This window comes from Athalia rosae, chromosome 1 (assembly GCF_917208135.1).
Source record: "Athalia rosae chromosome 1, iyAthRosa1.1, whole genome shotgun sequence".
Lineage (NCBI taxonomy): Eukaryota > Metazoa > Arthropoda > Insecta > Hymenoptera > Athaliidae > Athalia > Athalia rosae.
This window is the reverse complement of record NC_064026.1, coordinates 29,140,367-29,151,426: the sequence shown is the minus strand read 5'-3', so window position 1 is coordinate 29,151,426 and position 11,060 is coordinate 29,140,367. Positions and strand designations below refer to the sequence as shown.

At 37.5% G+C, this 11,060-nt stretch overlaps 2 protein-coding genes across 2 annotated transcripts; one reads left to right on the top strand and one right to left on the bottom strand.

Annotated features, from left to right (window-relative positions):
• The first annotated feature begins 5,665 nt into the window (after positions 1–5,665).
• LOC105683754 (phosphoglycerate kinase) lies at positions 5,666–7,935 on the top strand. Its single transcript, XM_012396591.3, has 5 exons — positions 5,666–5,888; positions 6,175–6,526; positions 6,600–6,938; positions 7,040–7,259; positions 7,342–7,935. Exons 1-5 carry the CDS (start codon positions 5,827–5,829, stop codon positions 7,620–7,622), a joined length of 1,254 nt encoding a protein of 417 aa, XP_012252014.1. The 5' UTR covers positions 5,666–5,826; the 3' UTR covers positions 7,623–7,935.
• Positions 7,936–8,083: 148 nt separating this feature from the next.
• Positions 8,084–10,932, bottom strand: LOC105683756 (peroxisomal biogenesis factor 19). The gene is made up of 5 exons (XM_012396595.3): positions 10,493–10,932; positions 9,908–10,093; positions 9,691–9,851; positions 9,364–9,612; positions 8,084–9,245 (listed from the first exon to the last, which is right to left on the bottom strand). Exons 1-5 carry the CDS (start codon positions 10,554–10,556, stop codon positions 9,030–9,032), a joined length of 876 nt encoding a protein of 291 aa, XP_012252018.2. The 5' UTR covers positions 10,557–10,932; the 3' UTR covers positions 8,084–9,029.
• Between the last annotated feature and the right edge of the window lie 128 nt (positions 10,933–11,060).

Here is an 11,060-nt window from a genome sequence, read left to right as displayed (position 1 = left end):
ATCTTCATTCGCCATTTTCTTTTTACTAAGAATCGGCCGTTTTCAACCTGCGGCCACCTTATGATACTGTTGATTCAGAGATATTTGCAGCATTCCTTACAGTTTTAAATTTCTCATTCCAACAAAAACATCAACAATCGATGTAGATGTCTATGTATATTCCTGCAGATGTAACAATTCCCGCAAAAATACATCTGTTCCCGATTCAAACTTGCAGCACTGAATGTACGTGTTTCAATCTCACAGATAAATTTTCGCTGAAAAAAACTGCATTTTCGAGTTGCAGCAATGGGAAAGAAATATTCGAGCAAAAAATAACGAAAGCGACAACAACACGGGAAATAATGAATTAAAAAATCTAATACTGCTCTTATTCATCGTTTGATGTGTGAAATTCTGCGGGGGTGATCGGGTCCTATAAGTACAGCATTGTTTTCAGCCAGAGTAGCCCACACGATATCGCCGCCCCCGCGATTTGCGAGGCTGAGTTATTTTTGGCGGACGTCGGAGACGCCGTACTTTGAGATAAGCGTCGCTCGAAGCTCGCGATGATTTTTTCTTGTCGCAACAATCCGTCCAGGTGGTTGTGCACGATGAGACGATCGCTGAAGATTCGCCCGCCTGTTGCTTAACCCATCAATCAAACTAATTTCTTATACCTCTATACATACCTACCACTATAGGCAGAACTTTAGATCCACAACGTTTCGTTTACAGTTTGGCCGCATTAGATCATTTAAAATTTCGTCTTCAGCTAGGCCATCACAATTGTGATAGTTGTGAAATGTATCCAGATGAAATCTGAAAGATGGAGAATGTTTTTGACTTTTCATGATCATCGCAGACACCATATTCTAGGTAATTTATTTACTCTAGAGTCTATAATATGTTTTGCGTGCGAATTTTCTTCGAATAGAGATAGTTATATGAGTTCGAAGAACACGTTCGAGATATACACGGAAGAAAATATCGAACTATAAAGATTTCATTCTACGTCTTCGCAGCGGGTATAATATAACATAATATAAACAATTTTTGTTTTTTCCGAAGCGATGAATCGAAAATGTTCGTGAGATTTCTATCGGTTCCGTTTTTATTCTCTTCGAGACTCCGCACCCCGCTTTTTACTGTAGTATTTGTTCGATTTGGAATCATTTCAAAAATTATAAAAAAGAAGGAAAAATTAAGAAAAAAACAAAAAAATCATTGTTTACAAATCTGATAGCAATTTGATTTGCTCGGTTTGGGAAATATAAACGAAAGTCTATTACGAAAATTAGAGCAGTGATTAATTTTCGTTAAACGCAATTTTGAGTTTGCTGACAGTAGTGACCCACAAAATGCGCAGGCTGTGCAGCAGATACGAGATACTCTTGGCTCATACTATGTATACCTAGACGACTAGGCTCTAGACTGAACCAGCATTATCAGGTGGTTATAATAAATTTTACCAAGCGGAACGTCCAAACGTGCTAAGTTTCTGCATGCTTTTCAACATTTCATGTATACATTATACAACCAACTGGCCGCCAAGAGTTGAACATTTCTCTCTTCACTCGTAACTTTTTGAAGAAATTGTTTCTCCTCAATTTTCATTGCCTTCCAGACTAAAATTTTCGTAATTGAATTAAAGAAAGAGATAGATGGTTGAGCTGTAAATTTTGATTCGTGGATGCATTGTGAGGTAACGACGAGCCGTAGTTTCACGACTATTAGTTTTTTCTCTCTTCAATGTAAATGAGTAACTGCAGGCCCTAAAAACTAAAATTAGCATAAAACTTTGAAGCGCCATGCGGGTTCACGAGGCGTCGTCCGCGTATCGTATTTTCGCGTGGGTTGCGTGTGGGTTGACGAGCCTGTTTGATGTAGATGACTTTTTCCGCATGCAAGAAACATGCTACCGAGATCAAAATTATAAACTGTATCAAATACCAACGCTCTAATTAGGTATATAAATTCCTATACAGGTAGCAGAAAAACTGTACAGGTGACATCGAGAGCATCATACTTACGAAATCAGGGGAATCCATGCCACATCTTTAATTGCCTTGTCAACCAGATTCTCAGAAGAAATTGCGGTTTACGTGTGAAAAGCAGATGACATATCCGACATTGATTACAGGTGTAGTGCAGTAATCATTGCAGGCGAAGTTTTTTTTCTAGATCCCTCCAACACGTTGGAAAGTCAGGCGAGTATTTCTGTAAAATGTTATATTAATTGAAAATCTTTCAAGATAAATATAAAAATATTATTTTCACATGTTACTAACAGGTTTTATTTTGGCGAAGAATTATATCCACAGAATTCCCTTACAGTCGAGAGCTCTCCCGGCAATCCACCCCAAAAACGTTTCTTTCTTAAAACGCTCCTTTTGTTTCTCTCGAATGTTTTCATCAATGAATCAATTGTGTCATCGCGTTATTCAACACGCCTCGTCGATTTTCCCTGAAAATTTCAACACACATTCAATCGGCCAACCATAATTGTTAATTACTTTTGTCAGATTTATGTGAAGACAAAGAATTTGCTGACATATCATAATTGAACATCTCACGAATATACAAGCAGCACATGAGTAAAGATAGAAAAACTGGTGTCCTGATTTCGACGATTCTCGAAACTTTATCTTTTTTTTTCCTTAATTCCCTTGACAATTTGTTAAAAGCCTTAGCTCCAAAGAGGTCAGACAACATTACATGATATACTGATAAAAAGAAAATTGAGTTGCTAATTAACTGTAAAGTCCAGCTCCGGTGTAGTACACGCATTTTCTCTGCAGATACTTTATATTCTACATTCTACACTTTGCTATAGTATGGCGATGCACAGCTCTCTCGTTTCTCTTCTGATATTTTTAGATTCGCTCCAAAGTCTCGAGTCCGTCTCTTCCCTGCGTTTATCCAATTCTCTATCGGTATTTGTACGTGTATCCAACCTGTGGTTATAGATCAATCAAAGGTATATAGTTTTGCCATGATTTGGACCTAGTCGATCATGCCACTATGTCATTGGGCCACGACCAAGAATAGCCGTGGCCAGGCCAAATACCCCGACATATAAATCCCTAATCAATTACCTGTATAGCTCCGACGAATTCTTATAGTTATCGGCAGATTTGTGGGTGCCAATCTGCAATATTAATGACTGTACACTGGAGACGGTCATGGTTTAACGACCTCTCGACTATTTCTCTTGAGAAATTCTAACGCCCGGTGTAATTGCAGAACCGAATAGGTCGACCGGCGCAACCTTAGCTCTTCGAACATACCGCACATTGCACGCGTTTTGCCTTAAGTACACGCGTTTTGCCTTAAATACATAAAATAATCCACCGATCCGAAAATTGTTATACTTGTTCGAATATATCGTGTACGTAGCTGGTTCAAACAATTATCTTTATAAATTAATCATGAAATGTACAGATACCATAATTTTCTGTTTATTTTTGTAGATGCCAATTGGAACGCAGATAGATGTTCAGATTTCGCGGAATATACGTGAATTGGATGAAAAGTCATTAGCTGCACGCAGGACGTAGTTGAATACTTAGGAGAAATACAGAGAATCTATGTACGGATACAAATATGTAAAGTAGAAGTCTGACTGGTTAGGTAATGTTTATACATAATATATTCATATCTATGATTCTACCTATATACACCTAGACAAAAGTTACGTAAAAAATCAACATAGGACATTAAATCTCGACGACGGATATGTCGCATATAAAAATGTGCGAGTGAAATAGTTAAAACCGTTGTCAGTTAGAATTTATGGAAAAATCATCAAGCGTATAATATTCATTGGAAAGTCTACTCGATGTCTGTGCTGTGCGCACGTCGCTATGACACAAGTTATACATTTTCTTTTATAGTTATGTTATATGGATGATATTTCTATGAATCGTTAGGCTCTATAAATAAATTTAAAAAATATATAAACACGATATAGGTACATAGGCACCACCGCAAGAACGTGCCAAGTGTGATACTTATTCGAAAAATTGCTTGGGACTTTTAGAGATAAAAATATACCTTATTTTCGATACACTGATTATGATTGTGGCATATCACGCAGGGTTCAATTTAATTTATCGCCAACGGACTTCATTGATCTTTTGATCACATATTACGTATGTCCAATGGGCTGATATTTTTTTTTATTTCTCCTAAAGTTAAATCGTGTCGTGAGTCGCGAATATCGTATGGAAAAATAAAACGTACGTATTACAAAATAATGGTTTTCACCAGGAAGTCCATCAAAAATTACTATAATTTGCTGGCCAGTGTCATAATAAAAATTTCATATTATTACAGGGTTGTTCGAAGGTAATCCAAATCGAAATCCAAAATTCTAAACCGACAGGAAATGTCATTGTTTTATAATCCTGTTCAAGTTTTTTATAATTGTGTAATGAAAAAAAGCTCGGTAAACTTTTTTTGCACCCCATCCGAGGTCCTTCGTGGATTTCAACTATTTATAAGTACGGCATATAATGTAGAACTTTCATGTATTCAACGGTATCATGCGTATACCAATACGTACATATACATAGAATTAATCCAGTAAAATGCAACCGTTCTGGTAGACATTTTTTTTATGCTCGGTAAGAATGTTTTCTTAGAGTTTCCCCGGATTTTCTATTGAGTCAAACTTCTTTCGCTATAATCGTACTAATTGTTTGAAACTCTGCCAAGAAATTGTAGTTGATCTTGTAGATCGAGCGGCTGTGGTTCCGAACGGAGAACCTGGGTCGCTAGGCGATGCGCCTTCTGTATCATGCCTACCTAGGTAAATTTTATAGCAAATGTTTTTCACCATTTTATATATGAATATTTGAATGTAGACACAACGTTATACGTCTACCACAGTTGAAATCTCTGTACACAAGTATTGCTCGGTATTTTAGCTACCAGAGCTCCGGAAATTTTCTTGAAAAAAATTAGATGAACCACTTCTATGTAAACACACCTGAAATCGAAAAACAAACTGGAATATAAGAGTTTTTCACACACGCAGGTATAATAAATTTACTTTTATCAGTCGTAAACTCGACGTTTCATGACTCTAAAACACCAACATACGACAAATAAGGGAAGATATAATTCGTGTACTCTATGTTAGATAGAAAGACAGGAAGAATAAAATGCACCCGTAGGATGAAGGTAGATAGTATGTCTCTCACAGAATTGTAGATGCATTTCTTTAATTGCCTGGTGGATCGAAAACGGACAAAGATAAGAATTTTTCCTCTAAAATTTGTTGACATTGCATGATCTAGATTGAGTGATCATCGATACCGTGGGACTGACTTTTTTCGAAATGAGAGCAGGAAACCGATCGTGAATACAGCAAAAAACATTAGAAAGACTGTTTTTGTACCATTAGTATTTTGCATTGATATATCTACATCAGTGATATTGTGATTTTGAACGAGTCGCTGGATGGCAATAAGATTCGCACTAATGCAGAGATCAAAGAGAGTCATTTTTTGCTGAGTTTACCTGAAAAACGAACGGAATACCAAAAATACTTTCGAAATTAGCAATACGACGTCTACTTTCCCCCAGTCGGGAAACCGAAGAGCACGTGCGCGGCTAATGCTTGTGCGTTACGCCCTTACAGGAGGTCGCCACCTTCGACGACCTTTATTCAACCTTGGAGCTTGCCTGTTCCGGCGACAGACGAGACCACAGTGTATCCTTGTGAATTCAGTCAGTTGGTTGGTTCCCGGTCGATCTGTACGTGGTGTTTCTGTCAGATCGTCGAACTGTACAAGCTCATCCGAATACACTACAGGAAATAATAGGAAAACACTAGCAACAATGTCTTTCCACAAATTGAGCATCGACGAAGTTGATCTCGCCGGCAAGAGAGTGCTGATGCGGTAATATTTTTGAAAGTATCGATTGCCCCCTTGTAATTCTAGATGTCAGTTCTCTGTTCTCCACTTTTCATTCTGCTCAATATTTTCACCAATGATTTCAGCACTTTTTAATTACCAGTGAATTTGTACGCTTTGATTATAAAGCCACGACCCGATAGTAAATGCTTATGTCAGGCTAGGTTAAATTCCTTTTTTTCATCTCAATTATCAACAGAGATTTAACATTAAATATATTTGTCTATTTTCACAAACAGTCCTTAACTGCAGTGGTATTTTTCATTTTCAGAGTCGACTTCAATGTCCCAATGAAAGATGGGAAAGTTACTAATAAGCAGCGAATTGTTGCAGCGGTAGATTCCATCAAATACGCACTAGAGAAAAAAGCCAAGTCAGTCGTAATGATCTGCCATTTGGGAAGGCCAGATGGTAAAAGAAACATGAAGTATACCCTGAAACCCATTGTCCCTGAGCTTCAGGCGCTACTTGCTGGCAAGGATATCACTTTCCTTGATGATTGCATTGGGCCAGAAGTTGAGAAAGTATGTGCTGACCCCGCACCAGGATCCCTTATTCTGTTAGAAAACTTGAGATTCCACATCGAAGAGGAAGGTAAAGGTGTTGGGCCTGACGGTGCCAAGGTTTGTCCATCATTTTCTCTGCTGTTTAACCATACTGGTAAAAATATTCCCACTACATTATCAACTTCTACAGATTAAAGCTGATAAAGACAAAGTAACGGCATTCAGAGCATCTTTGAGAAAGCTTGGAGATGTTTATGTAAATGATGCATTTGGAACTGCACATCGAGCACATAGTTCCATGTTGGGTGAAGGCTTTGATGTTAGAGCCAGTGGTTTCACGCTGAAGAAAGAATTGCAATATTTTGCAAAAGCACTGGACAACCCAGACAGGCCATTGCTAGCAATTCTTGGTGGAGCAAAAGTTGCTGATAAAATTCAGTTGATCAATAACTTGCTTGATAAAGTCAATGAAATGATCATAGGTGGTGGAATGGCATTTACTTTCCTGAAAGTGACTAAGAACATGAAGGTAAAATGTTGTTAATAGTTGTTAACAGTTCAATTCTATTTCATTAAATATAAGCAACCAGCACAGATGAATTCATGATCGTTTCTATTCGAATTTCACAGATCGGTGCATCTTTATTTGACGAAGAAGGAGCAAAAATCGTCAATGATTTGTTAGAAAAAGCGAAGAAGAATAACGTGCAGATTCACTTACCAGTCGACTTTGTCACAGGTGACAAATTCTCTGAGACTGCTACTGTTGGATCTGCTACTCTAGAAGAAGGCATTCCTGACGGTTTTATGGGTCTAGATGTTGGCCCCAAATCACAAGCACTATTTGCTGGTTCGTAATCACTCACAAATCACTTTCAATGCCTGGAAATGATGAAAGGTTGCTATAAAAAGTTTTATCTTGAATTTGACAGAACCTGTGAAACGAGCAAAAGTAATTGTGTGGAATGGGCCAGCGGGAGTCTTCGAATTTGAAAGTTTCAGCAAAGGAACCAAAAGTCTATTGGATGGAGTTGCTGAAGCAACGCAACGTGGGGCAGTAACAATAATTGGAGGTGGTGACACGGCAACCGCGGTAGCTAAATGGCAGATGGAAGACAAAGTGAGTCATGTCAGCACTGGCGGAGGTGCCAGCCTGGAGCTCCTAGAGGGCAAAGTTTTGCCTGGAGTAGACGCGCTCTCACCCTCTGCATAAGTGTGCAATAAATTAATGCACATTTCAGTGATTCTCAACTTGTTGAAGCAGAGTAGTATTGTACGAAATATGCCAAAATTTTATGGTCGTGAGCTTACGATAAGTTTTGTAAAAAAAAGAGGACATCAAATGCAATCTCCTTAGACATGGGGTGAAATTTAACTGTACTATGTTTAGATGTTGAATTGTGTTAAACGTCAGACTGCACTGATTCATTTATGACTAGAATGAAACAATATAGAACGTTCCAAAATTGTTGTTCGACGATGTATCATATTCTTATTGAATAAAAATTCTCAATTATCGTTAAAAATTACATGAGTTATTTCCTCCACTTTCTCAAAAGTTGCTGAATTTTCGTAACAACTCTTTTTGCAGATGACAAGTTTGTACAGATACCTATTTACTTTCATATATTGTCAGTTTTTTCCGCAGGTAGCTGTTAAAAATCACAAATCGTATGAAGGTTTCATTTTTTAATTCATAATATCGCATTATTATTGAACCTTTTCACCTGTTTTCAAATACTATCTATCATATATTACATCTACATCAACGATAGAAATGGGACAATACCAAAAATCACATTTCTCGTATAACTTTACTGTAAACCTAGTATCTACAATTCTTTATTGCAGTAGGATGAGAACAAAACTGCAGGTGCCATGATGTTGAAAAGAATTTTCCATGAACTTGAAAAATGGGATTGGAACCGTCTCATTTCTAAGCTGATATTTTTATATTAGTTATTATTTTTCTAATGTTATGTACCTATACAAACATACATATGACGCAGCTAGTGTATAATACATGTGAAAAAGAAATTGCCACTCACTACATAGGACGAATTGTGCGAAACATTCAACCTAAACTCGGGAGATAATAAGTTAAGAAGAAGACTAACGTTCAGTCATACAGCTACATGATGAAGTAGATATAAACAAATCAATTGAATAACATTCTAGTTGTGTACAACCATAGTGTCAAATTCACCACTACTGATATAGTGCAATATAATTTATTCTGATAAACAAAAAATTGTGGTGCCAATCGTTGGTAATTAATTTGAGAACGATTCGGAGCTTGATATTGATTTAAAAATATGCCGAGTGTCACAAGTACGAGAAATATCACAACTTCGAAATAAAGCACGTCGTCACAAGTCATTGGTGACCTTTGAAAATGGTAACTACCTTGAAAATCAAATCAACGTTACAATCTGATTCAAATCTGTAAAATTTACAAAAATGATTCTGGTGACTGAAGGTTAAAAGCTTATAAAACAGACTGATTCGTATGAATCCTAATAACAGACAGTCGCAAAAAAGTATAAAGAGTTGGTAATTTGTCTTTCTCTTCTGGATAACTGGACAACTTCTACTTTAGTAAAGGAACTTTGCAGTTGCCTTACATAACACAACAGTTTTCAGGTGCTTCAACCCCTGTGGGAAGAACAGGATTTCCCTCAGCGTCAACTTTAAAAAGAGAAGGTGCACCAACCAGATCCTCTGGTGGTTGACCGCAATTCTGCATTCGGTTCATGAGTGCCAACGTCTTTTCGAAACGAGCTTTCTTCACTTCTTCAGAATCATCTGCTGTTTCTTTTTCTAGTTCGGTACATACCTAGGGAAATGCATTTTTCGAGATCAATTAATTTTAGAATGACGTTGTTCTCTGATGATACTAGGCTGCTACGTCAATTCAAATATGATTGATTTTTATGAGCGATTAAAATATTCACCTGCTGCATCAGGTTCAACTGCTCTGTGTACCTCTCTAAGTCAGCAGCTGGTAGAGTCGACTTTTTTTCTTCCAGCCAAGCTGGGTATTTATCAACTAGTTCTTTCATAGTGGGATATAAGACTTCCTTCGATAATAGAGATTGCATCATTCCCTGCATGAAGGATGGGAATTCACCAGCTTCATCCTCCAAACCTGCACGCCCAAACATTGCAGCTAAGTCCGCTTCTCCCAACCCTGATACTGGATTCTGTGAAATGATACAAACATGGATACTCATTAATCTGGGTGTGAAGTGAATTTTTTTGAACTTCTGCTTCAATTTTACCTGCAAATTTTGAGTCGTATCAGATAAGTCCTTCAGGGCTTGAGAGATGGCTGATTGAAAGTCGGCATGCGAATCTTCAGCTCCAGGTTCTCCTCCTGTGATCGCACTAGCTACTGTTTGTGCCATTTTTTGGAAAGAGGCTCCAAGGTCGCCTTCTCCGCCTGTGCAATAAACTGATGTGTTATAACAACTCCATGATCATTCCTTCAGTCATCACCATTTTGTATGAGGTTCTGCAGATTCCGTTCAAACTGATCCGCAGCTTGTTTGATAAAATCTTGCGTCCATTGGTCCTCAACCCCAGTTGCCTCGTCTGAGGCTTCAGGCTGTACAGGCTGCACAACCGTCTCATTGTCATTTTTGGACTTTTGATCATGGACCTGGTTAAAATCTTCAAGAGCACCTGATGGCAAAAAATATCCAGATACTAAGAGTCTTATAACGATTTCGAACTACATACCAATAAAACTTGTGGACCTGTGCTTTGTGTCGAAATAAAAAGTACAACTAGAAATGGAAAAAAAAGGAAAAAATAGTAAACAAATTTAGGATATTACATAACGGTAAAAATTGAATTACACAAGTGCAGTTAACTTCGATTCTTTAGCTCAGCACCTTGTATCATCAGAAATACTAAAATTCATATTTTTCAGTTTAAAACAAGTCTTGGAAGTGATCGCAGTGGGCATAATAGGTATTGTTTCGAGGTTAGGTTGCTTATCAATGATTTCTCTGGCAGGATTAGCATGAAAAGAGATCACGAAAAGCAAAGTATGATTGTTCAGAAGATGCCAATACTCACTGTCCAATAGCTCGTTTAATTCTGCATCGGCAGGTTCAGTTGATTTTTTGTTATCCTCCGACATCGCGCTAGTGTTTCTTGCAGTATCACCTCCGTCTCGGTCTCGGTCGTCGGATATGATATGATCTGATGGTAATAAATTCTTCGTGCAAAGTTCAACTTTCCACTCGACAGAATTTTTTCTCAAATATAATTAACTATGCATGTGTCTCGGTTATAATTTATTTTTGTCCTTGCACATTTCTTTCATTCACCGTTTTAGTACCATATCATTGTGTCACTACCATGACTTTTGGATCTTATCCCGTGAGAGATTACCCCTTCGAATTTATTATTATCACAGGCTATTAATTTGTTACTACTATAATGTATCCATTATCTCACCTCATGCTTGCTGGAACATGACGATCAAGTTGCTTGTCCGGTTTGTACAACGAATAATTATAGCTAGAAATTAATTAATAATTTTGGAATGTCAGCTCATATTATAAGAATATATTGATAGAACCATAAATAAATTGAAACTGAAAGGTAACATCCAGAAGCTAGATTAGTAGACAACTGTTAA